Source organism: Papilio xuthus, unplaced genomic scaffold (genome assembly GCF_000836235.2).
Source record: "Papilio xuthus unplaced genomic scaffold, Pxut_1.1 DF827570.1, whole genome shotgun sequence".
In the NCBI taxonomy this organism is placed as follows: Eukaryota; Metazoa; Arthropoda; class Insecta; order Lepidoptera; family Papilionidae; genus Papilio; species Papilio xuthus.
Genome location: NW_013531079.1, coordinates 395393 through 421702, shown reverse-complemented (window position 1 = coordinate 421702; position 26310 = coordinate 395393). Strand labels below are relative to the sequence as shown.

Below are 26310 nucleotides of genomic sequence, written 5' to 3'. Positions count from 1 at the left end.
CTTTCCCACTGTGGTTACACAGTCGAGGACGTATATTTGCTACCCATTTGGGATATTGATACTTACGAAAAAAACATAAATGATAAAAAGAAAGTCGTGTTAGTTACACTATTTATAACTCAAGAACGGCTTTACCGATATGAATGAAAATTGTTGAGGAGGTAGCTGAAGGCCAGGAGACGGACATAGGATACTATTTATTCATTTTTTTTTCGAATTCATGCCTTGCAGAGCTGCATTTTATTTAACTTACTAATATTATAAATGCGAATGTTAAGATGGATGTGATGTGGATGGATGGATAGGTGTTTGAAGATATCTACAGAACAGCTGAACGGATCTCGATTTTGGCATACGTATAGGATATAGTCTGAAAGAACACATAGGCTACACTAATTAGGTTTTTTATATATCCACGCAGACGGAGACGCGGGCGACAGCTAGTCGCAGCAGATTTAAGAGGGCAATGAACTGAATTGTTTAAGTATATAAGAATGTTACCAGGTAATATCTTCTGTATATGTCCGCCGTACGCGACGCCGAGTGGACAGAAGTAGTGCATGATCTCTCCGGTGAGTCTGCCCAGTGCCGCGCCCATCTTGAATGCCGGCACGAATATGCCCGCCGGGACGGGCAACGTGCACGACACCATGCTCAGGAAGAACTGGAAACCAGTAAACTGATATATAAACACGGCTAAACACTCACGTACATTCGTCCTCTCATCCTGATGAAGGGCCACCGATGGGCTCGAAACTAGTCGGTGCCGCCACCGGACGAATGTACGTAAGTGTTTAGCCGTGTTTATATATCAGTTTAGTATAATATCTCACGAAAGTTTGAATAATTTAATGAAAACCATTGTTCCATTTTAAACATATTTGTATACCAGGAAACTTAGATATGTGATGTCATTATTCAAAATTCAACTTTATAAACATGTGATAAGGTACAAATTGCTTTAAAGATGATTTTTCTATAATTTTATTTATTTAAATTGTTTTTCCTTCGAACTGATTAAATATAAACTTGAAATAATGCAATCAGCTGTGTAAATATAAATAAAACACTTACTTATTAAATGTTACCTAAGTTGGCACGTCATACAGTAGAGTAGTGATATTGTGGACGTGCCAAATCAAATATTTGTATAATACATAAATAAGACTTACAATGGACACAAAGTATATACAGAGACATCCGAAGAGGTCGACCTCAGGAGTCTGCCAGTGGGAGACCACCGCCGCCTGCTCCGCTGACAGCTCGTCTGCCCATGTGAAGTTGGCCATCAGGGACAGCACCTGTAGAAGACCACGCTTAGTCGTTAAGTGTTTCCCTAAGTGTTCATAAGGAGTTTATAACGACTCGCGTCTTCTATTCGTTGCTTTGCTCCGCCATCTTGAATATACGTCAACTTTTCTCACAAAAATCTTGACAAATTACAATCGATTGTGTTCGGCAGAAATCTTTATCATGTTGTATTGTAGTTTTGTCTCCCTTAAGTCGGGTTTCTAAGGTTCACTTTGTCTTACATACGAAGGACCAAAATGTAAAATACATTAAATGTGTGCATTTATAAATTAAATTGGAATTTATTCGCTAAATATAATTAAAAAGTAAATAGTGTTATGTAAGAATCTGTTCTTTTTAGGGTTCCGTACCTCATAGGAAAAAAAACGGATACCTTATAGGATTACTTTGTCCGTCCGTCTGTCAAGACTCTTTATCTCAAAAACGCGTGAAAGTATCAAGCTGGAATTTATTTGATATATATTCAATTGTGAGACAGTGTGTATGTATGTATGTATGAACCTGTTCCTGGTTGCCGAGGTCGGCAGCCATGAACCTGCCGATACCGGGCGGGAACAGCACCGACATCACCGCCACCGTCATCACGCCAGGGTAGATGAAGCGGCTGCAACACAACGTTTATCTCCTTTCTAATATACCTAGGCTAATTGTAAACTACGCAAATCTTATGGATGGATATATGGATACTTGAAGGTTTTTTTTACGAAAAAATATTAGCAAATTATTAATATTTCTTTTACCATTCCAACTAAGCCTCTAGGCTTGTGCTAAATTGTTTACGACAATAGTCTTATGTCGGGATTCGAACCCAAAACCTCGTGATCGGGAATCCGCACCTTAAACCATTAGGCTATTGGGTATTTCCAGAAGGGTTGCATAAATCTTGATGAAATTTGGCATAGGTGTAGAACATAGTCTGGAAGAACATATAGACTACTAAGTTCTTTTTTAATTCCGCACAGACGGAGTCGCGGACAACATCTAGTGTGACATAATTAACATACTTCTTTTGCAGGAAGTTGCTGAGGGTCTTGGTGTTCCTCATGAAGAGCACGTACTGTCGGTGCAGGAACACCCACAGCGCGGACAGCAGCCCGCACACTATGCTGCGATATAACCCATACATGTACATACAAAAACATACGATTATTATTACCAATTGCAAACTTACTGTATTCCTAAACACTTGTATAAAAACAACAGAATATATTTTATATTTTACTAATATAAATGCGAATGTTTATATCAGTCTTTCCCATAGTGTGGGACAACGCCCCCTTGTGAGCGCTGCAGGACTCAAGTTGCGGGTTATAGTAAAAGTTTTCTTTAGAATTGTCCGTTAATATACATATATAGGTCACTATAATTAATTTAATTTGAAGTTATAGTGGTTTTTAAATATGTGAAAATATGGGGGCGTTAAAAAAATATTTATTCTCAAAGTGGGCAGTAGACAAAATAAGTTTGGGAACCACTGTTTTAGACGATTAAAAAAAGTTTTAAATTTACTTTTTTAGGCTTTTAACCCTTAATACGATGGTGTCCAGTGTGACGAACAACTAATAAAAAAAACGACTGAACTAGTTTAGAGAAAATAACGTAAGTATGACTTTACTAGAAAAAAACGGTTTTTTTGCTACAAAACATTTCGTCGAATTAAGGGTTAATAAAAGATTTGCAAAGTAAATTAAACCTTATCTCAAATGTATAAAGTTCAATTTTATTTGTGATAAAAATCTGGTCTCTGTCTTTGTGAATGGTGACACTCACCCCAATAGTACGAAGACTGCAAACTCCTGAGGGTCGAAGGGGAAGTCCTGGGGGAGGTTTGTGGGGAACAGAGGCTTCACTGTGGGCAGCGCGCCCGACCATACTGACAGCAGCCGGAACATCTGCGTATCACGTACAACAATACTATCAGGAAACCAATAACCGATCCATAGCTGTCTAACCGTTGATTTCTGAGACCAAATTTTTATATCAACCATATCGTTATCCCTGTTATTATCTTTGACATTTGGTAAAAATGTTTTAAACGAGGATTTAGATCTCGGAAACCCACGTTAAATAATACAATAGGTATTTGATAACTATTACGATCCAAAAACAGGTTAGATTTCAACAAAATAGATATCGATTTTTATGAATGGACGTTCAAATAATGTATTTGATAAAGAAAAAAATATATTTTTTTTTAAATCTTAATTATAAATGGGAATATTTGGATGTATTGATGTTATAAGGTATAACCAGAATGGCTATATATCGTGAAATTTGGTATAGATTTAGAACATAATCTAAAAGAACACATAGGCTACTAAGTTTTTTTTAACATCGCGTGGACGGAGTCGCGGGCGATAACTAGTAGTAGATAACTCACAATAGCACTGCAGCAAGCAGCAAAGAATCCTCGCCAGTAATTCCGAACAGCAAAATAAGTTGTCGTTACTTCTATGGAGAACAGTACACCTGGATACACAAACATTTGTTTCAACTACTGACTTCTATATGGACTGGCTATAAGATGTAATATTTTGTGCCTATTTGATTTCTGCCATTTTAGCGCTGATGGTAGCGATTTGTAGCAGCGATGTTTCGCACTAACAATCTTACAAATATTATAAATGCGAATGTTTAGATGGATGCATGACTGTATGTTTGTTTGAAGGTATCTTCAAAACGGATGAACGGATTTCTATGAAATTTGGCATACATATAGAACATAATCTGGACGAACATGTCGAACTAATTATGTTTTTTTTTATTCCATACGGACGATGTCGCAGACGACAGTATAGGCATAACTAATTATCATATCATAAATATTAAACATCAACAGGCTAGTTTAAATCGGAACGAAAAGCTGTCATTTCCAAGCAATCGCCTATCCATTAATAAAGATCAGTGGTTTCAATCGAATCACATATTGCCGTCTCATTCATTCTGTACGAATAAGAGAGAGACAAACCTCCAACAGGTGCGGCGAAGCAGGAAGCCACGCCGACAGCGCACGCTGCTGCCAACATGTCTGAAGTGCGGGACTCATTGCTGTAGATGCCTTGGAACTTTGTCACCAACTTTGATAATAGTGTTGCCACCATTGACGCGATGTGAACTGATGGACCCTAAAGAATAAAACTAGGCAATTGTTATCCTAGTTATTACCGGAAACCGCTATATTGCTACTGATAAATGTTGATTACGGTGTATAGTTAATTTAACAAAATTATTTATAGATTTTAAAATAATATTTAATTTCATCGAAAATTCTAATCTTATTAATATTATAAATGCGAAAGTATAGATAGATGGATGGATGTTTTAGTAGGTATTTCCAGAACGGCTGCATAGATCTAGCTGAAATTTGGCACAGACGTAGAACATAGTCTGGAAAAAGACATAGGCTACTAATCCAGTTTTTTTTTAAAATTCCGCAGACGGAGTCGCAGCAACAGCTAATCTTTTATATCGTTCTGTTAGCTCCGTTTCCCGCGGAACACTTTCTTTTTATTAACGAATTAAATGTTCAATATTCTTGATGGCCAGTTCGAGATTATTACAAACTATAGAAGTAGTACCAAGGAGGTCGAATAGATCCTTAAAAATTTGCGTTGCAACGCCATTATAGCGGTAATTAGAATAATTTCTAAAATAATATGTAAATTTACACAATAACTAATAAGAAAATATTATTAAGTTATAAAATAAAATGAAAACTTATCAAGATACTTCGTAAATGAATTACGTATATTTAATTAAAGGAAATATATTCTAATAGAAGTGTTATTTGCATAAAACAGAATAATTGATATTTGTCTGTTCCGAGTATTGTATTGATGCAAGCAGTACGTATGTTTGGTGAGGTGAGTACAAGACGAGGTGGCCGAGTGGTTAAGGCGTTGGACTGCTAATCCAATGTGCTCTGCACGCGTGGGTTCGAATCCCATCCTCGTCGTTACATTTTTGTTAATATTATAAAATGCAAATGTTTGGATGTATGGATGTTTGTGTGAACGTATCTTCAGAACGGCTGCATGGATTTAGCTGAAACTGCCATACATGTAGACTATAGTCTAGAACACCATATAGGTTACTAATTAAGTTTTTTTTTTAATTCCGCGCAGACAAAGTCGCAGGCAACAACTAGTGTTTAAATATTTATACAATTTGAAATGTTTTGGTAATTAGTCTTTCTTTACCTCTTTACCCAGCGGCAGACCGGATCCGAGGGTGGCTGTGAGTCCAATAACTTTGGAGATGAGAGCTCTGAAGGTCAAGTACTCCTTGAGATGAACTCCTCGGAGGATGGTCTTCATCTCTGGGATACCAGATCCTGAAATAAACACACAACAAAATACTTTAAATATATGTCCATAATTCTTACATTACACTACTCAAAAGTTAAAGTTTAATTAACGCCTTGTTAGTTTGGACTGACATACACGGACGGCTTCACGTCGGTATCGAGAAACGATCAACAGTAGACGAGCCATACACGAACCGCTGTTTGCTGTGGGCACTTGACAGTCCTATAGTTTACGGTCCTTAGACCATTATTTGGTCTATCTAGGATTATTTATTTTTTCCACTACTCAAATAATACAAAAACAAAGTTTACATTCTTGTTTTAATAGTAAATATGTTGATATTAAGTTACTGACCGATGCTTTGAGCTGCGACGATATGCACGAAGCCTGCTGCGAAGAGGATCAGACAGACTGGCAGAGATACCCACGCTACGTACTGACTGAACGTAGACGTTGCTAATTCGCTATACATCCACATACGGGCTGGAAACACAAACATATAGTGTAAATTGGCTGTGAACCGATCCAATGGTTCAAGTCACACAGACTTGAACCGTTGAATTGCGGTTCAACGATTTCGACGACTCGTAACTTTTTTTCAAATGGCTTGTATCATTCCAACTAAGCTCTATGCTTGTGCTAGGATATTGGCTTACGACAATAGACGAACGTCGGGATTCGAACTCTCGACAATGTATCGGGAAACCGTGCCCTTAACCATTAGGTACCTTATATTGGTGCCAGTGAGCCGCGAGCTATCTGGTGATTCGCAGTTCAAAGATCGAAACGCAAATCATTACGCTATGTATGTACAAATTGAGCTAATCTATGACCCGATTTACTGATCTGCTTCACATTTTACCGTGACCTGATTTGCGGGTCTTTTTTAGTTGAGTTAGCCATGACTACAAACATATAAACATGACATTGTCTTTAACAAAAGTTGTAGGCAGATTATTGATTCAAAATTGGAAGAGTATATAATGTCAAAGACTCCACATATCAATATTAGGCTAAAAATACATTACCTCTTCGCAAGTAAAGCAGCATGAAAAAGTATAACGTTGCAATTAAAAATAATAAAAAGTATTATTCATTTGATTATTGCCGACTTAATGGTAGGAAATGTTTTCGCCGTTGTCGATTCGGTTATGTCATTATTTTTGACCAACGATGACACACACAGAAGACAGGCGTGAAGAGGAAGTAATTCCGTGTTTCGTTTGATGAGTGTGCGTTCTAGAGTTTTAATTTTAGTCATCTTACCCATCCCATCCTTTTCCTGAAAGGAAGGAAGTGGATTTGATAGAGGAGCATAGTAAGGGGTAATATTATCTTTCTATGCGTTTCCTCCTCCGTCGATTAAAAATTGGCAACGCATCTGCAATTATAGATGGCTACAGGTAGCGGTAGCTTCGCCATTTCGGCGAATTCAGGTGGTCACTTGCACGTCTGTATGAGTACATTCTACTGACCATTATTGCAGACCGCGATGCCCCTGTCCATGGCGAAATTGAGGACCGCCATAATGATGCCCAGAAGCGCGAGGAAGACCCAGTCTTCTCCGAGCCGCGCAAATGTGTGCCTCCATATGTAACCTGCGACGAACTTCATATCATTGATTTTTCACCATGGGACCATGTAAAGTCGTGGGTGTCTGACACTCGTTCACTTAAGGGTTAGACCACTTTTCCACTGAGCACTAGTATCGTGCGGTTAGAAGTTTAGTGGAAAAAATGTTTTAACAATAAGCTTTCTTTTTCATATTTTTTTATAAACTCATGGAGTTATTATATAAACTACAATTGCGAGTTACAACTCTACTTCAAAATTTACGCGCTATAAAATAAACAATAATTTCACAATATAAAATATCAAATACAAATATTAAAAACTTATATAAACTTCGGAGTGATACTAACCTAAAACTTTAAACACCTTTCCTCTGGGCCTGTGCTTTCCTGTCGCTTCCAGTTCTTTCTGCCGCAATTTGTCGTCTTTTCGTCTTCTTTTTCTTAATCGCCTTAATCTTCTCGCTTCTTCTCTGGCCGCTTCGCTGAGGTCGCGTTGGTAGCGACCATACATCTGAAAATAATTTCTTAAATTAGAAAATGAACAAAATCATTCCGAATTCCTTCGCTTCGAAATATTAATAATGACGCAAAGGCAAAAAAAGTATTAAAACAAAGATTTGCGACGTCCCTTAATCTATTATACAATAGTGTTTTACATTAGAAAATATTCATTAGTAGTAAGTAAAACAGCGCCTGCAAAATAATAATAAGAAAATATTATTGACAATATTGCAAGATAAAAAAAGTAGGCGTCATATTTAATTCAGAGCTTAGATTTTACGATCTTTTTTCAGCATTGCAACAGAAAATGGCAATGTTTAATTGGTACATTTAGATAAAAGAAATATTAAGACAAACAAACAGCAGCTAAATCCAAAATTAACAGTATATACCCTTGAGATGTATGCACAATTTTACCATAATCTCATAGCTGTTTGACAAAGATAAAGCTACGCTAAGATATAGGAGGCTACGTAAGTAAATGGCAAATGTTTGTTGAGATATTCCGATAGTCTGCATTCTTTGTAAGGGCAAGATATTTAAATAATGTATCTATATACTAATATAATAGAAAGATCTGTTTGTAGCTAGTAAAGGGAACACCAAGAATCAAATTATTATTATTAAAGTTATAATAGTTGAAAAGGATGATTTTGTACTAACTGTCGCCCGCGACTCTGTCCTCGTGGAATTAAAAAAAAATTAAACTCATTTAGACTATGTTTTCTTCCAGACTATGTACTACATCTGTGCCAGATTACAACAAGATCTTATGAGATGTTCTAGAGATACCTTGAAAAAAACATCGATCCATCTAAACATTCGCATTTATAATATTAGTATGAAGTATGGATGGACCTGCTGATTTCCGTACTATATTTCTTCATCCTTTACGTGTGATTTAATTGATAGCAGGATTTCATATTCTTGATACTTTATGTAGGTCATCGAGAAGATTGTCTCATATCAAATAACACGTACTCGAAGTTAAAAATAATGATCGTGGACAATTAAAGCAGCAGAAGCGTGGGAGTCGTCTATATTTAGCGATGCTATTCCGACATTCATTTGTACTATAAGAATGCAAATATTTTTAATTTCATACATATATGACATATTCGTATACATCTTACTAATATTATAAATGCGAATGTTTAGATGGATGGATGTTTGTTTGGAGGTATCTCCAGAATGCATGAACTGATTGATGAAATTTGGCATACATATTTTTAGACATTATGAGTTAGAATCCTTCAGCGCGAATGACATGCTTTCGTTACAAAGTACAGTGTCAGAATGAATAGTGAGGGGACATAAACATCGACATTTTAGTAAGGCTAGTGTTGTGCCAGTACACCGGCACAGTGTCGGATTTTCTTCCTAACAATACAGAACATAGTCTGGAAGTACATATAGGTTAATTATTAAGTATGTAATACCATGCGGACGTAGTCGCGGGCGACAGCTAGTCGACAAATAAATCTTTTGCTCATAAAATATTACAGACGATATAAAATTCTTAGCACTTTATGTTGGTATAGGGCGGTTTGATGCGGCTAATGTTTAAATCTGGCCCCCACCGCACCGGTGCGGCGTAAACATTTTATCTTTGTTTAATTATTAAAACATGTCATGTTTATTGAAATATTGCAGCTTGTTAAACTGTTATGAGACTTAAATAAATTCTTTATTGTGTTGACGCGCCACGTATCTTCAAGAAAAATAAAAGCCTAACAAAATGTACATCATGTTTGCTTATACAGCGTGTCCCAAAATTCAACGATAAAACTGTAATGTATAGCCAGATCGATAACTACACTGCGAAAAGTACTAAAAAAATCCAGCTCTTGGATTTTGGGACACGCTGTATATGGAAAACTTTATTTTATGTACATTATATTCTCACGTTGAATAAAAAATAATAATAATGAAGTTTAATTATAAATGGAAAAGTCAAAAGTTACTTTTTACCGTTGGTTTCTGATGTCAGAAACTCTATATAAAACATATAGTCATCCCTGTCATTATTTTTGACAAAACAGAGATATCAACATATTTTAAACGGAGATTTTGGTCTAAGAAAACTAATGGAAACGAATTTCACAGAATTATAGATTAAAACGTTTTTACTTTGTTAATTTTAAGCATTCATTTAAATTGAATTAATTAATTTGACGTGATATATTACAAGATACGAGTAATTTACCTTAAATAAACCCTTGTCTTGTCAGCTATAATTCGGAATAACCTCAAAACGTTACGGTTATTTATTTCATTTACCGTATCATCTAATATTAATTAAAAAAACGAGTCATATTGACCGTGACTTAGTTACTGAAAAGTCAATAAATTTTCAAAAAAGACGTTTATTTTTTGCACTCCGTACATGCCTAATGTTACGAAAACTCGAGGATATGTAAAATCGTTGAACTAACAAAGTAATTGGGGAAAGATTTAAGGCAAATTAGGTTATATTCACCTAAATTACAAATAATCTTAGCTAAGTAAAAGTCAATGTTTGCGGACGCAGATATTTCGCCAGTAGCCAGTAGCGTCAGCGCGAGAGGAAGGTCAGCACGTGATAGCGACGCATCTTAATCCTAATATCGGAACTCAAGGTTGGAACTGCTAGGGTTCACAAAATATGTATCAAAATACTAAATCTTTTACATATATATTTTCGTAGATTATGAGCTATCGCGGGGATGTTGTCGGCACGGAATTAAAAAAAAAATAGTAGCCTATGTGTTCTTCCAGATTTCTTCATCTATGCCAAACTTTACCTATGCAGCCTTTCTGGAGATACCTTCTAACATTCATCAACCGAAACATTTGCATTTATAATATTAGTAAGAAATTTTAGACATTATTAATTAGAATCCTTGGGCGCGAATGGCGCGCGAACAGAAACGTCGACATTTTAATACGGTTAGTGTTGCGCCGATAAACCGGCACAGTGTCGGATGTTCTTTCTAACATTAGTAAGAATTTATCCCAGCTGGAATCTGGACACGAGGCAATCACGTATAAAGGTTCATGTACACACAATCCGGAATTCTACGAAAAACCTTCAGCAGTGGCTTCAGAGCGAGATAAACGTATCTTGTATACGTTGGTCTCACTCTCCTGTATCTCTTGTTCGTACGATTTTGGATTAAGTCTAAATAAACCTGAACAGAGCAGAATGATATTGTATTTACACCTTATTATAGAATACAAATAATCTGTTAAGGAATTCGTTTACTTTTTCCGTTTCATTGTTTTAATGAGCGTTATCCTTTATGGTTTATTCATAGCGCAGCAGTTTTCCAGGAAATATAGATCTTCCCCTTGACACCCGCCTATTGTTTGACACATGAGACCTTTGATAAAGAATTTACACCAAAAATGACCTTAAAAGTATATTGTTATACAGAAAGACAGTTATTATTCTTGTCATACGATTGTTGACAGGAAAGATTTGTTTTGATTTACAATGGTTAAGTCGCCCTGAAGTTTTCAGATTCGGAAATTGATTTGACGGTAAATTATAGCATTACTAGCTAACGCCCGCGACTCCGTCTGCATGGGATTAAAGAAACAAAAGTAGCCTATGTGTTCTTCCAGACTATGTTCTATATCAATGCCAAATTTCATCCAGATCTCATCTCGCTGTACTTATCTTAGTCTATGTTGTGTCGGAACGTTATTTCGTTCACTAGATTGATTAATCATTCAGTCATTCATTACATTTGTTCATCATTCATTCCTAGACCTATAACTATACCAATGATCTGTCACTAAAAAGCAGGAAAACATCGGCATAGATAAACCGCTATGTCTCAAACTAAATAACCTTTGTTTCGTTTTAATCGTCGTCTTATTGAAACAAAAAAAAACAATCTTTAATAGCTGCTTTGCTCTTTTGAACCCGTTATTTAGTGTCGACGACCTAAATTTATTATAACAGTAGTTAAATAAAATTAAACAACATTATACGCTCTAATAATAAGATTCATTTTTATGTCTTTTTACAAATAAGGAACCATACCCATTCTACGTGACCTATTTTATAAGTTTTTTTAAGACTGCATGCAGACTTAAATTACTAGTGAATAATGTATTATGAAAAAGAACCACTAACGACTACGTCCCAAAAACCTGACCCTCCCCCCGCTCCTGTGACTGACCGTAGTATTTTAAAGACTCCGCTAAACCCCCCCCCCCCTAAACGGGTCAAGCAATATGGGTACGTTCCCTAACTAGATGTTATTTGTTTAAATATAAGGACTGAGTTGTTAGCATTCCTTTTCGGAACTTTACAGAACCCAAAGAAACTAGGAGGAAAATATCTACTGTAATATTTTCGCAGCCCATTCGTGTATATTATGGAGCTGTTGCATAATTCATTAGCTCGCCTCATTACCAGGCAAATGTTGTGTAAATCGAAAAAAAAGCAAATTCAGACTACACTGAGGTCGAACTCTAGAAGTATAATGATTACATGTTATATCTGTTTTGTCATATAATTTTAGGGCGCCAATTGCCTAATGGATAAAGTTACAAGGTTCCGATCACGTGGTTGATAGTTCGAATCACCGTATTCAAAACCATTGAATTGCCGTAAACCATATACTATCACAAACCCATTTGGAATGGAAGAAATATTAGTAAATTAACAAAAAATTCCAGCTTGATACCTTCACGCGTTTTAGAGAAAAGGGTCTCAAAAGACGGACGGACGGACAACAAAGTGATCCTATAAGGGTTCCGTTTTTTTCCTATGAGGTACGGAACCCTTAAAATGAAGGAGATGGCTATATTTATTAAAATAGATATTAGTGCAATGAATTTCTGGGGTTACAAAGTTACATTAAACCGGTTAGATCTAGATCAAACTGGTCACAGTCGTTCGCATGTTGATTGGGGCTTTGTGTTTATGTCTAAGTTAGGCAGCCCTATGTTGCCGCGGACGAGAGCGAAAGCGTGCCCGTGGTCCCGTCCCGATGCGTCAGAGGGCAGTCAGGTTTTAGTGGGTATTCTGGTCACCTTCTGTGGCCGGCGAGTCCCACATTCCCTACGCCATTGCACCGCCCGGCGTAGGCGTGCGTAAATGCATTTCCTGACTATAAAAAAAAAAAGGCAGCCCTATGCTATCTCATAGAAAAAAAGGTGGTTATTACATTGCTAATTCTAATAAGTTTTCAACATTGTGTAACTTAAACAATTTTATTAATTTTATTATTACTTATAAGAATTAAGTCGTGTCGTTCCCGTATCGTATGGATTAAAATACATTTCAAAGTCGTGAGAAACTGCAACATATTTAGAACCGTGCAATTATTGATATAATGAGATTTTATAATTATATATACTTTGTTTATGACGTTAAGACTTATTTATACTAAGTTGCGGACGATTCTTGGAAATATACTTACCTGTGTTCATAACTAACTTAGGAATAACTAGGTATTTAAAACTTAAGATTTATCTTACTTATATTATAATTGCGAATGTTTAGATGGATGTATGGATGTTGCTAAAATTTGTCATAGATGTAGAACATAGTCTGGTAGAACACATAGACTGATTTAGTTCTTTTTTAATACCGCGCAGACGGAGTCGCGGGCTACAGCTAATACAAGTATAACTCTTTTCGCCGGATGGTTAGGTCTACAATATCAAGTTATATGTCGCATTAAGGACAGAATCATTAATAATAATGTAAGGCGACCTACAAACTAAACGACGTTAACTGGCTTAGCTAAGTACGATGTACACTAGAGCCCGCAAGTCGTCCAGCTGACACCTGAGTCTCCTTACAATTGGTGGTGTAGGCTGTCGTGCCGTGGGATGGAAGGAAATACCGTCTGATGAGGTAAATTCAACAATTGCCACAATTGAAACATTACTTACTCATATGTCTATATTATTCGTCATTAAAATATGTAATAAATCTTAGGAGACTTGTACTATCAAGATGGGAAGGTATCGTATCTCATAAGATAATTAGGGAACGTACCCATACTATAGTATCTGGAGTTATTCTAAAACATACAAACAGCAATTGCATATTACGAACACCAGACAAAGCCAAACTCCATATTCATTTGATAAGAATCATTCAAACAGAGCACAGACAGATAGGAAATATTCGAACTGAGAATCGCACGCGATGTGTCTGCACGCTATAATCAAGATACATCCGTTCTTGCGAAAGATTTCTGTACTCAAACTAGCTGTCGCCTGCGACTCCATCCGCAGAGTTAAAAAACGTAGTAGCCTATGTGTTCTTGTAGACTATGTTTCATTACGCCAAATTTCACCATGATCCGATCAGCCGTTCTACCTTTAAATAAACATCTAAACATTCGCATTTATAATTTTAGTAAGATAATATCCGTCAAAACGTATCGTTTCAAATGTCATATAAACCCAACAGTTTTTTTTTAAAGAAAACATATAACCCAAAAACCAGAGTGTTTTAAACGTCTTCCTTGCGCATAAATTCACAGTGTGTCACAACTTCCCTTAAAGATCTACTTCCTGATCTAATTCATAATGTTAGTCATCAGAACAACGGACAACGTATGAAGACAGAAAATGTACGTTCTTTGCGCCGGCGCCGATGACAATAAGACGTAGATCTTCCTTTGCATAATATATGCATAGTATTACGAGGGTTCTGCGTTGAGCTTTGGTAGGAGTAATCCATATGTGTTTTATATTTGGTAATAAATGTCTTTACTTTGTTTATATGGGCAGGTTACCTCATAATCGTGGTACATAAACTGTAGTTTGATTACTGCAGATTTAGCTCGTAATTTGCTTATTCATTATTGCCGTGGTTTGTTGGCTTTGTCACGTTACTGAATTGTGTTCAACAACAAAATGAATTAGCTTTTAAACGGATATCAAATTAATTAAAAAATTAAAGTTATATTTAACTAGTTAAGTTTTGTCTTAGTTGGTGTGAGCAGGCCCTAAACCGGTACCATTTTGGTAGACCCATGATTTAATAGTACTGTCTATTGTAGAGAGGTCAACCAAAGTAGGGCCATGATTCAGGGCTAAGGCCTGCCGTGGGCGGGTCAAGTGGCAATGTCGTGGTCCGCACGCGACGCTTGTGTTTCCTTGTTTCACACAAATGTCGATAGATCGTCAACTTAGATAGTACGGAGTAATTTAGTTCCAACAGGTTTACCTAAATTTCTTTACAGCAAAAGAAAATCGTTGACCTTTGGACCTTTTGGAGATAAATTTACTAAAATGCTTTCCAGTCTGCTAGTGTACGCATACTTAGTATCAGAAACCTATATCCATAATATATCTATAATTATTGTAACATCATCATCATCAGCTCACTATACGTCCCCACTGAGGGTGTCTAGGCCATAGTCAACCACGCTGGCCAAGTGCGGGTTGGTTAACTTCACACATATCTTTGAATTTCTTCTCAGATATGTGCAGGTTGCATCACGATGTTTTCCTTCACAGTAAGAATGTCGGATAAATGTACATATGCAAATCGAAAATCGAAATACACATGGCGGGATTCGAACCCAGGACCTGCAGATTGCAAGTCAAGAGCTTGACTCCTAAACCACGACGCTCCATTGTAACACAAGTTCTAAGTATGATAGCCACCGCGAGGCAACAAGGCCGTGAAATTTAACATAAGTAGAGTTGAATCTCACGTGATAGTTTGTTCAATGATAAAGCCTAATTGAACGTTAACAGACCACTAATTTTATATTCACGGAATATGAATTGGGCGTGTGAGAATCAGAACATTTAGTGAACATAATTACGTGTTAACTTAATTTTAATTGAAAGCACGCAGTATTTCTATTAAGGAATTTTATGGGTACTTTTAGACATTATTAGTTAGAATCCTTTGGTGCGCTTTCATTACAAATTCAAGTGTCAATTATTAGTGAAGGGAAATAAACGTCGACATTTTAGTAAGGCTAGTGTTGTGCCAGTACACCGGCACAGTGTCAGATTTTCTTTCTAACAGTTGTTAATCTTACAAATATTATAAATGCGAATGTTTAGATTGATGTATGCATATTTGTTAGAAGGTATCTCTGGAGCTGAATGAATTTTGATGAAATTGGGCACAGATGTTGTCTGGAAGGAACATACTCTATTCCTATTAAATTCCGCGAGATCAGAGTCGCGGGCGACAGCTAGTATATTTTGATTATTTCGCATCTCTTCACTGAACCATTTAATGAGAGAGAACGGGACAAAAATATTTCTTATCTTAAACTGATATCCTGGTGATAATATGAATAATAAACTAAATCAATAAAATTAAACTGCTACGCACAATGAATCTGCAAAGTCTAGGTACTGCATCTTTATAGATATTTCTATTATTCACATCATCATCATCATCAGCTCACTATACGTCCCCACCAAGGGGCTCGGAGCCCATCATTTTTCAATTACGTCTAATGTTTATCTAAACCCCATGGGAATATGTTTTAGATAAGAAACGATTCCAGGGATCTTAAATTACATTCGGGGTGATAAAACATCGTCACTTACCTCGTACTCATAATAATCTAATCTTTCTTACTAATATAAATGCGAATGTTTAGATGGAGGGATGTTTGTTAGGAGTTGTTTCCAGAACGGCTGCATGGATCTCGATGAAATTTGATGTAGATGTAGAATAGTCTGGAAGAACACATAGGCTTCGAATTAAGTTTTTTTCTTAATTCCACAAGCAAGAAGTTGCAGATCAGCGTAGACTGGCTTGCTGGCAGAACAAAACATTCTTCAGTCCCGACAAAATATTACAAGTTTGAACCTAGAACTGGAATTCGATAAGTTTGCAACCTCTAAGACACGAGGATATTGCCAACATAACAAACGGATGTCTTTTATACTTGATAATTATATTTAAATAGCTTCTTAATCTCACAACACATTAGTTTAACTGACAGTTAAGTTACGTCTTTAACCGTGGACGTCCATTGTCTAAACACCTTTATATAATTGTCTCTATTTTTACAAAGAGAATGACAGAGATAACCATATGTACAGTGGAACCTGGATAAGTCAGAGATCAAAGAGATCACGATATTTTTTGCTTATGGAGGTCCCCGGTTGAGACCGGGCAATGACTCTACCTAAGAAAGGTTTCCTCTTTATTTAGGTTCGGCTGTATATCTTTTCGCGAGCGTCGTCGGCTCAGGGGTTTCAGTACTTGACTTGTAATCTGCAGGTCCTGGGTTCTAATCCCGCCATGTACCAATGTGTTTTCGATTTACATATTTACACTTATCATCTGGATCATCGATGTAGGAAAATATCGTGATGTAACCTGCACATATCTGAGAAGAAATCCAAAGCTATGTGTGAAGTCAACCAACCAGCACTGGGCCAGCGTGGTTGACTATGGCCTAATCACCCTTAACTTAGGGAAGGCTCCGAGCCTCTCAGTGGGGAAGTATAGGGAGATGATGATGTATATCTTTTCATACTAGTATTTAGTTGCAGTGGACTCCTACTCTTATACAAAATTTTAGAGATAAAGCCCTACTCTAAAAGATTATATTTAAATACGAAACATTAATAGGTTTCTTTTGTCCTTTTATTTAACCTTTTATTTTTTATGTCTTAAAGGAGTCTGCATAATAGTTCCTATGGTAATCAGTTACTATGGCAACGTAGCTTAAAGAATAAACATTTTTAAACAATAAATATTAGAAATATTTTCAAATCTTTATTCAATAGCTAAGTCATTTACATAAGTGACGATTTAAAAGACTACTTTACACGTCATTGTTACAAACATATAATTATCGTAAGCGATGTCAGTACACTCGTAATACATAAATATTTATAATCTATGGTCAATAATTCAATAATAAATGTTCTCTATGATAGGAGAAGTATTTAGAAAAAATCCCCGCGTCAGTAATCATTAAGGTAAGTAAATTTGTTGGACTTTACACACGTATGAACTTTATCCTTGTTTCTTTTAAATTAGAAAACCCGATGATTTGTAGATGAATTTATTAAAGTTATCTTTTTGAAGTTTGTAAAAATATTAGCTTAAGTTTGTTGTTATTAAAAGTCTACTTTTAACCAAATATGTCTACAGGATATCGAGTATCTGCGACTGAATTCGCTTACCGTTGGTTTCGGAGACCAAAATCTCTTTGACAAAACAGAAATAACAATATGGGATTTTAGTCTCGGAAACCCACCGTTAGTCTTGCCGTTCACGGAGAGAGATGTTTTAAAACAAGCGTCTCTGCAATTAAGCGTTAATAGCCTAAAGGTTAAAGGTGCGGATTTCCGAACTCTTGGTCGGTTCGATTCCCGCCACTCAACTAGTGTCGTTAATGATATCCTAACACATGCATGCAGCTTAGTTGGAATGGTAAAAGAAATATTAATAACTAGCTGTCGCTCGCGACTCCGTCCGCGCGGGATAAAAAAACACATAATTAGTATCCTATGTGTTCTTCCATACAACGTTCTATATGTATGCCAAATTTCATCGAGATCCGTTCAACCGTTTTGGAGACACCTTCAAACATCCATCCATCCATCTAAACATTCGCATTTATATTATACTAGTAAGAAGTAAGATAGTAAGATTTAACATAAAAATTGTTATGTTTTATTTAAAAAAAAACGTAAGGTACCGTAGCCTGAAAGCCTTCCCGAGGACCTAGCCTTGGGATGTTACTTTATGATTAGTCTATGAAGAATATGTCTCTTGGTATCACTTACCAAAGTTCCCAAATAGCTGTGTCCTATCTCCTCTTCAGAAGTATCTCCTGACACTAAAGTTTGACGTTTGAATTTCATTTTGATTTCAATTCGTTATACCCACTTACACAAACACTATGGAGGTTTTGTCTGTGGTTTGATGTAGTGTGTTTTCGTTTTTAAATCGATTTTCTTTAGGATTAAAATTCTAATTAAGTTGGTTTTCTTGTTATCAGAGTTATAGTTACTTAGGAGATATTTAGTATGATTTTTATTTATTTAATAAATTAAAAGAAGTTATCTATAATAATTTCTCTCAGGTAAAAGTAATTTTGTCTATTCTACCTATATTTTAAAGCAAATTTAAAAAAAAAATACAAAAAATTAAATGTCTTTATATTTCTTAAAACGACATAAAATTGGTCGAAAACTCAACTTTAATATTTTATCCAATGAGTTTTTCTTTAACATGAAAGCCCTAAACTTTAACAACAAAAAAATAGTTATATCTCCTAAGTAAATAACAAAACACTTTTCAATTATTTTTTTTTAATTTTAAAAATATTTTTCAAATAAAAAAAAATCCAAAATTCACAACACTAAAAACGCACTTCAATATTTTACATTCACCACTGGTCTTAATGGTGTAGTGTGGTCATGTTAGGACTATTTATGACCACTACCGGACCGGTAGCATCACGGTGTACAACTTGACTGTTTAATGTGTAATTTAGTCGAGATCGCCTGAAACTTGAGATTAGTTTACACTGAAGTTTGTATTAACACATTTATGGAAGGAAACTGTGCCTTATGTTTTAAGGAATAGAAGTGATATTTGTCTGTCGTAATCTAGATTATAATTTAGTTATAACTTGTTATGTAAAGGTATAATTTGTGTTATTTACATTTATGTTAAATATATAAAAAAAACGTGTATTAAAAAATATCCTATACTTTTACTAATACGATTTATTTTTTGCATGAAATTAGTATATTCTATGGCCACATAACGGCCACGTTATTTATCAATATTTAAACCTATCTTACTACTTATTTGAATGTGATACATAATTCTAGAACAAAAAAAGGATCTGGATGAAATTTAGAAAAAATATATAGATGCAGATATCACATGGGATACAAGTCGCGGGCGTCAACTAGTATTGATATAGAAATAATGAGATATGCTGGCGGCTCTTAACTATGCGAGAGTTACTGTGTAGAACACAATTCTAGTTGTAGCTAGAAGTACCGGGATGCAGGGGGAGGGCACTGCTTACCCAGATGACCTTGGGCCGCCAAGATATTTGAAAAGAACTATACAAGACATCTTACGTATATCATTATCCCATTTGGTTTTGATCTGATCACAAAGTGCTACAAGCCGCGTTAACTCGAGTGAGGAATTCCGCTTTTGTTAAAATTAGGAAATGACAAGCCGTGACATTGAATCCTCGACAGATCCTTGTCATATTAAAGGATCATCTTGACGTATAAAGTCCAGTAAATAGATTCAGAAGTAATAATTAGTTAAAAGACAATAAACCAGACTGCACCAGAAAAGATCAAGTTAAAGTCAGTAACCTACACATACGCTAAAAAAAACAATAAGTACAGCAAAAATTTTCACAAAACAACGAATTTTAATACTGCGTTAAATGGCGTTTACTTTCCTCAAACTTATAGTAGATTTTCGTCTAATCTTAGTACTAATTTATAATATTTTTTAAAATAATATCTCATCAAGAACACCATCCATCAACATCATTTGATAAGGAAATTAACTACGTAAAATACTTTACAGACATAGCCTTATAATAACTGTAAAGAAAACATGTAATATAACATTAAGTTCGTAGACCTTAAGACAAGTAGACACTACGAAATTTTGTATATCATAAGGTTTGTAGCCAACTTTTCTATTCTACCAGCATCAGTTTAACAGTGGTAGAGCCCGCTTTAACATCTTCGCACGAATTGTCCCGGCTCGCCCGATGAAATACCACGACCACACAGAAGACCGGCGTGAAGTGGAAGCAATTCCGCGTTTCGTCCGATGAGTGTGCGTCCCGGAGGCCTAATTTAGTTCTTTTTCCCTTCCCACCCTTTTTCTTATAAGGAAAGGTTGAGAGGTGGAAGTGGACTTTCCGGATGAGAGGATGCATGGAAAGGGAAGATATTTTCTTTCTGTGCATCCTCTCCTCCGTCGATTAAAGGTAGGTAACGCATATGCAACTGCGTATGTCTATGGGCAACGGTCACTTCACTATTTCAACGATTTCAGGTGGCCGCTCGCTCGTTTGCCACCTTACGATGTATAAAAAAATCAATGTAAACTCACCCTTATTTTCAGTAAGGTGATATTGGCATAGTACATTAAAATTTGTGTAAGCATTTAGAACGTCCTCTAGCGGTGATAACATCCATTTACCAAAATTCAAAGCTCTAACCATTCAATAATTGTTTGCTGTGGTCACGTGAGTTAATGCCGCAATCAGGCACGTTTAAGCATTACTTAAACTGCAGCATTACTATATGGAGACTGGCTCACTTAGTGAGTGTAGCAATCAATAGTGAAAAGAAAGGAATGAGGAGGCATCAAAAGTGAAAGTTAATTTATTTTCTTAAATTTTTCCTTTTGTAAAAAAAGCTTATTTACTTATTTAGTACTAGCTGTAGCCTACGACTCCGTCTGCGCGGAATAAAAAATCTTAATAAACCTATGTGTTCTTCTAGACTATCTTTCACATCAATGCCCAATTACAGCGATATCTATGCAGAAGTTCTATATATAACTAACAAACATCCATCTATCTATTCATCTAGACATTCGCATTTATAATATTAGGAAAAAGGAAGATTGAATCTCCATTTTGTATTTTGCACATAAAATTATCATCCTAAACATAAACATTAACTTTCGTCACATGTACTAATTTAATAATTCTACAAAAAAAAACAATTTCATACAACATTGCTAATCTAATTTACATGTATTACGGATTTAGGTATCTAACGTCATAACTAAAGTTACGATAGATTGATTTGTAACGAACAAAATAGAAACCTACTCATTTAGCATAAGGAATATTTATTTATTTATTTATTTATTTATAAACTGCATAGCATCATTACAGTATACAACCAATTTGACACTATACACACTTTACATAACAGTTTACAAGATAACATATTTTATAATAACAGTAAATAACATATAACAATGAAATAAAAAGAAAAAAAAATACATATAATACAGTGCAAGAATATATAAACGCGTAACTAAACATCAATATTCAAACGTCTTCCACACATCTGTACGCAGCCTCTGTGAATTTCGACTCGCTGCAACTAAATAAATCTATATCTCTAGATATGATATTGAGAAGCCGTATAGCCCGCACTATAGAAGCATTTTCCAATAACTTCGTCCTAGCGGTGGGCTCGAGAAACAATGGCGGGCGGCGGCGCACCTGAACCACGCAGTCAGGGACACGCAGCCGCAGCGCTGCAAGCACGGCTGGCTGGCACACCGCGCCGCGCAGGACGCGCCATACGCCGCGCACGAGGGCCACGTCCCTACGCACTCGCAACGTGCTGTATCCGACCATGCCATTCACAAATAAACTCGGGTACATTAACGGGAAGCAAGGATAAACTCCGTACTGTTTGTAATACAGGAACCGCGTAAACTTATTTTGAATTCTTTCTACCATCAGACTATATTCTTTTTCATGGGGACTCCAAATGGAACTACTCGTTTCTAGATGACTCCTAACTAATGCGTTATATAAAACTTTTATTACCAGCGCATTTTCAAAATTCTTACATTGCCTAATAATAAAACCGAGATTTCTAAACGATTTCCTACAGATATTCGCAATGTGGTTTCGGAAGTTCAATTCCTTGACCATCTCGACTCCCAAATCACGGACGTGAGATACGCGCGGGACGAGGGTCGTATCCAGCACGTAGGGATGGTGCAGTGGCGCGCGCGCTCGACTATACGATATCACACAGCACTTGTTCACGTTGAAGAATATGGGCAAAGGCCAAGTGTTTGTAGTGTACGATACACTAAGTATATCGTTTATTGTAATTAAAAAAAGCTACGGTGGATGTATAGTTAAGATATAGATAAAGGTGTTCAAAAATAAAATACTTAGGTTTACACCTCGAAGAAAATAGGAATAGTTTGTGTTAAAGAATGGAGTACCGCTGGCGAGATACCGTAGAGCTGGACCTGCGGGAGCTACAAGTGATGGACTGGCAGGAGAAGGCGCAAGACAGGCGACTTTAGCGATCACTTGTGTCCGAGGCCAAAACCCCCTTTGGGTCGCTGCGCCAGCGGAGTAAGTAAAGAATGGACAAAGGTCTATATTTCCCGGAAATGTTTTTAGATATTTGTGTTATCTATCTACCCCATTCTACTAAGATCTTGAAGCATCAATTCGCAGATAATTAGCCGCGGCCAGGGCCGGCGGAGCCATCGTCTGACAGCCGTGAGCACTCACACTGTATCCATTGCTGGATGCGGTACGACATTGATTATATATAATGTTTTCTTTTATGAAACGATCTATGAATTATTACTTCTCATACTTAATCGATACTAAGGTACTCTCTTAGTGATCAATTAACGACCCTAAGTGCGACTAAAAGTGTCTTCGCGTTCTAATTATTTTTTTTTTGTTGATTTTTGTAATTACCACCTTAGCCATCTTAGTTTTAGTCTGGATGTTTCAGGTAGCTAAATGTTCATCAATTAACATCCATTTTTAATTACGTAACGTTTAAAATGTCGTTTAGATAAAATTGTTCAATTTTGGGTTAACGTTATTGGGTTTATGTCAAAGAACATAAAATCGAGAAGGCTGAATGTAAAAACTTTTCTCATATATTAAGTGAAGTGTCTCTATGATATACCGAAAAAAAAACATTTTTCGTACAAAATACAATTTTGAAAATTCTTTTCTCTCTGTCCGGAAGGCAGCGTTTGTTTCTGGTAATCTTCGAAAGGACTGTGCTGATTTTGAAGGGACTTTGACGGCAAGGTACTTGATGCATCCATCAGCTACCTTCCCAGAAATATTATAGGCTACTTTTTTTAGGGTTCCGTAACTCATAGGAAAAAAAACGGAATCCTTATAGGATCACTTTGTTGTCCGTCCGTCTGTCAAGACCCTTTTTCTCAAAAACGCGTGAAGGTATCAAGCTGGAATTTTTTTTTTAACAAAAAGCGTATGTCCGAGACTAAAGGCCTATATAATTAATTTTACATACTAGCTTAAAATTAGCTAAGATCCTTGACTTACAACAAGTTAGATATAAAATCCCTTCAATGTAAGTTGATCTTAATACAGCATGTGCTTAATGAAGTGCTATCGAGTTAGATCAAATATAACAGTGAGATTCCACTGTCGAAACACTCGAAAACGCAGTGTCATGTCTATCATTCTTGAAAAAAAAATCAGACTTGACGAGATTGAGAGCAAAACAGGTTATTATCTATACTTATAAAGAGAAAAGATTTGATTGTTTGTTTGTATTTAATAGGACTAAATTGTACCGATTTAAAAAATATAAATTAAATAGTCTAGTTTTTTTAACATCTCGTATTTAAGTTAAAAAAATATTGAAAACTTTTTATAATATTATAGAATGAATTCCAGCTTGATACCTTCACGCGTTTTTGAGAAAAAGAGTCTTGACAGTCCGTCAGACACCAAAGTGATCCTAGAAGGGTTCCGTTTTTTTCCTATGAGGTACGCAACCCTAAAAAGGGAAAGATATTACTAGTTTTATATTTTGAACCTACAATTTATTAGACGAGTTATCAACGAACACTTCAGATAATACAACATAATAAGGACGTATGTTTAATTAATTAAATTAATTGCAGATATCACATGTTATTGACCACTCGACCTAATTGATTTGTTATTATTTGATCTACTTTTTATATATTTACTAGCTGTCGCCCGCGACTCCGTCCGCATTGATATATAAAAAAACTTAATATATAGATAAGTTAACTAAAAAGTAGCTCTTCAAGGCATATATCAGCTACGTCCTCACCAATTTTCAACCATATTGGTAAAATCGTTTTTGAGTTATAAACAGTGTAACTAACACGACTTTCTTTTATATATAGAAGAAGATAGTTAACGAAGCATACAATTTGAAATCTAATATTCTCATTTAACTAGTCGTCGCCCGCGGCTCCTTATGTGAGGGATTAAAAAAAATAGTAGCCTATGTGTTCTTCATGACTATGTTCTACATCCTTGCCGAATTTCAGCGAGATCTACGAAGCCGTTCAGAAGATACTTTCAAATAAACATCCATCCATCTATCCAAACTTTCTCATTTATAATATTAGTAAGATAACGAAGCATTCAGTTTGGAATAAAATTTTATTCTTGTTTATTTACAATTAATTTTAAGCATTCTGTAGACTGACGAGGATATTTATCCCGGTGGGCTTAAGTTAAACTAAATTATGACAGGTGACTAGCGCCCCTCTACTGACAGAGTGGCCTTAGTGAGCTGTCATAAAAGTGTCACAAGATTTTACGTACTGTAGCTGTCATGTCATGTTTTTTTACTTTTACACCATATTTCACGCGCGCTGTGTACGAATCCCTATCGTTTTGCAAAAGTCGCCTAGCTACTATAATCGCCGATATTCAAAGATTTAAGTTGCCTTGTATACGAAAGGCATGAAACAAACAAAATTGATATTATCGCATGTTTCCACTACACAAACAATAAGTTCCAATGGAAACTTACGTTAACAGTTTAAAACAAATCGTGCAGTTTCTATGTCGAGACATTGTTTTAAACGTCCCTTGTAAATATAATAATGTTGCCTTGCTGTTTGTTTGTAATTATTGTTTCACGCCTCCTTGCACGATAATATTGTTCATATGCGCTAAGATTTAAAAGATAATCGAAAGGAAGAGGCTATTTTATTCTAAACTAGCTGCCGCCCGCGACTCCATCCGCCCGGATATAAAAAAAAACTTAATTAGTGTAGCCTATGTTCTTTCAGACTATGTTCTATACGTATGCCAAATTTAATCGAGATCCGTTCAGCTGTTCTAGAGATATCTTCAAACACCCATCCATCCATCCAGATCACATCCATCTAAACATTCGCATTTATACTATTAGTAAGTTAAATAGAAAGCAGTTTTTCAAGGCATAAATTAAAAAAAAATGAATAAATAGTATCCTATGTCCGTCTCCTCCTGTAAGCTACCTCATCACCAATTTTCAACCATATCGGTAAAGCCGTTCTTGAGTTATAAATAGTGTAACTAACACGACTTTCTTTTATATATATAGATATCGGTTTAATTTAAAGCATATTTTCGCCATCAAATTAATTATAATTACAGCTAGTAAAAATATCCTTAACATTGTCATTCTTTATGTGAATGAGGAAGATCGAAATCCAAAGATTAAAGTAAACAAGGATTGCATTTTTATAAATTGTTTATGAAGAAAAAAAATTAAATTAAATAAATATTATTAAGTTTTTGTTCTTTTTCAGCAAAATCGTCTCAGACAACAATTAAAATATAAACATATTTTTTTAAAGTCCTTTAATTGAATTTCCGCGTTTAATATTTTATAATAAAAATTGAAAACATAAGAAATGGACTTCGTGTCTCAACTCAAAGGACATATGGTGATTTTTTTTTACCACATTAGACCTCAGTGAATGTCGTGTCGTGCGTTACATTGGATATGGGTCATCTCTCTCCAGTACACTAACACAATTCTTTATTATGTCAGCTCCATGAAAGGTAAACGTGGCCATGGCTATATGCCACTGATGACTTCCATATGTTTAGATTTAAAATTTGTATATAGAAGTTCAATGATCAAATCGG

General features: G+C 35.7%; 1 protein-coding gene and 1 non-coding gene across 3 annotated transcripts in view; one reads left to right on the top strand and one right to left on the bottom strand.

Annotated features, from left to right (window-relative positions):
- The window catches only part of ClC-a (chloride channel protein 2), a 45721-nt gene that overhangs the window by 6598 nt on the left and 12813 nt on the right, over nucleotides 1-26310 (bottom strand). The window contains exons 1-13 of one of the 2 annotated variants that reach the window (XM_013313380.1): nucleotides 19021-19104; nucleotides 18431-18601; nucleotides 7541-7703; nucleotides 7094-7216; nucleotides 5973-6101; nucleotides 5511-5644; nucleotides 4280-4436; nucleotides 3692-3780; nucleotides 3082-3203; nucleotides 2316-2417; nucleotides 1813-1915; nucleotides 1173-1301; nucleotides 502-664 (exon numbers count right to left, since the gene is read on the bottom strand). In XM_013313380.1, the coding sequence (XP_013168834.1) occupies nucleotides 502-664; nucleotides 1173-1301; nucleotides 1813-1915; nucleotides 2316-2417; nucleotides 3082-3203; nucleotides 3692-3780; nucleotides 4280-4436; nucleotides 5511-5644; nucleotides 5973-6101; nucleotides 7094-7216; nucleotides 7541-7703; nucleotides 18431-18508 (1492 nt within the window). In that variant the 5' untranslated portion in view covers nucleotides 18509-18601; nucleotides 19021-19104. Of the gene's footprint in view, nucleotides 1-501; nucleotides 665-1172; nucleotides 1302-1812; nucleotides 1916-2315; nucleotides 2418-3081; nucleotides 3204-3691; nucleotides 3781-4279; nucleotides 4437-5510; nucleotides 5645-5972; nucleotides 6102-7093; nucleotides 7217-7540; nucleotides 7704-18430; nucleotides 18602-19020; nucleotides 19105-26310 lie in introns of those variants that run through there. The other variant, XM_013313381.1, reaches the window with a different exon arrangement.
- On the top strand, nucleotides 5185-5266 carry TRNAS-GCU (transfer RNA serine (anticodon GCU)). The gene has a single exon. It is a non-coding gene; the product is annotated as a tRNA-Ser (tRNA).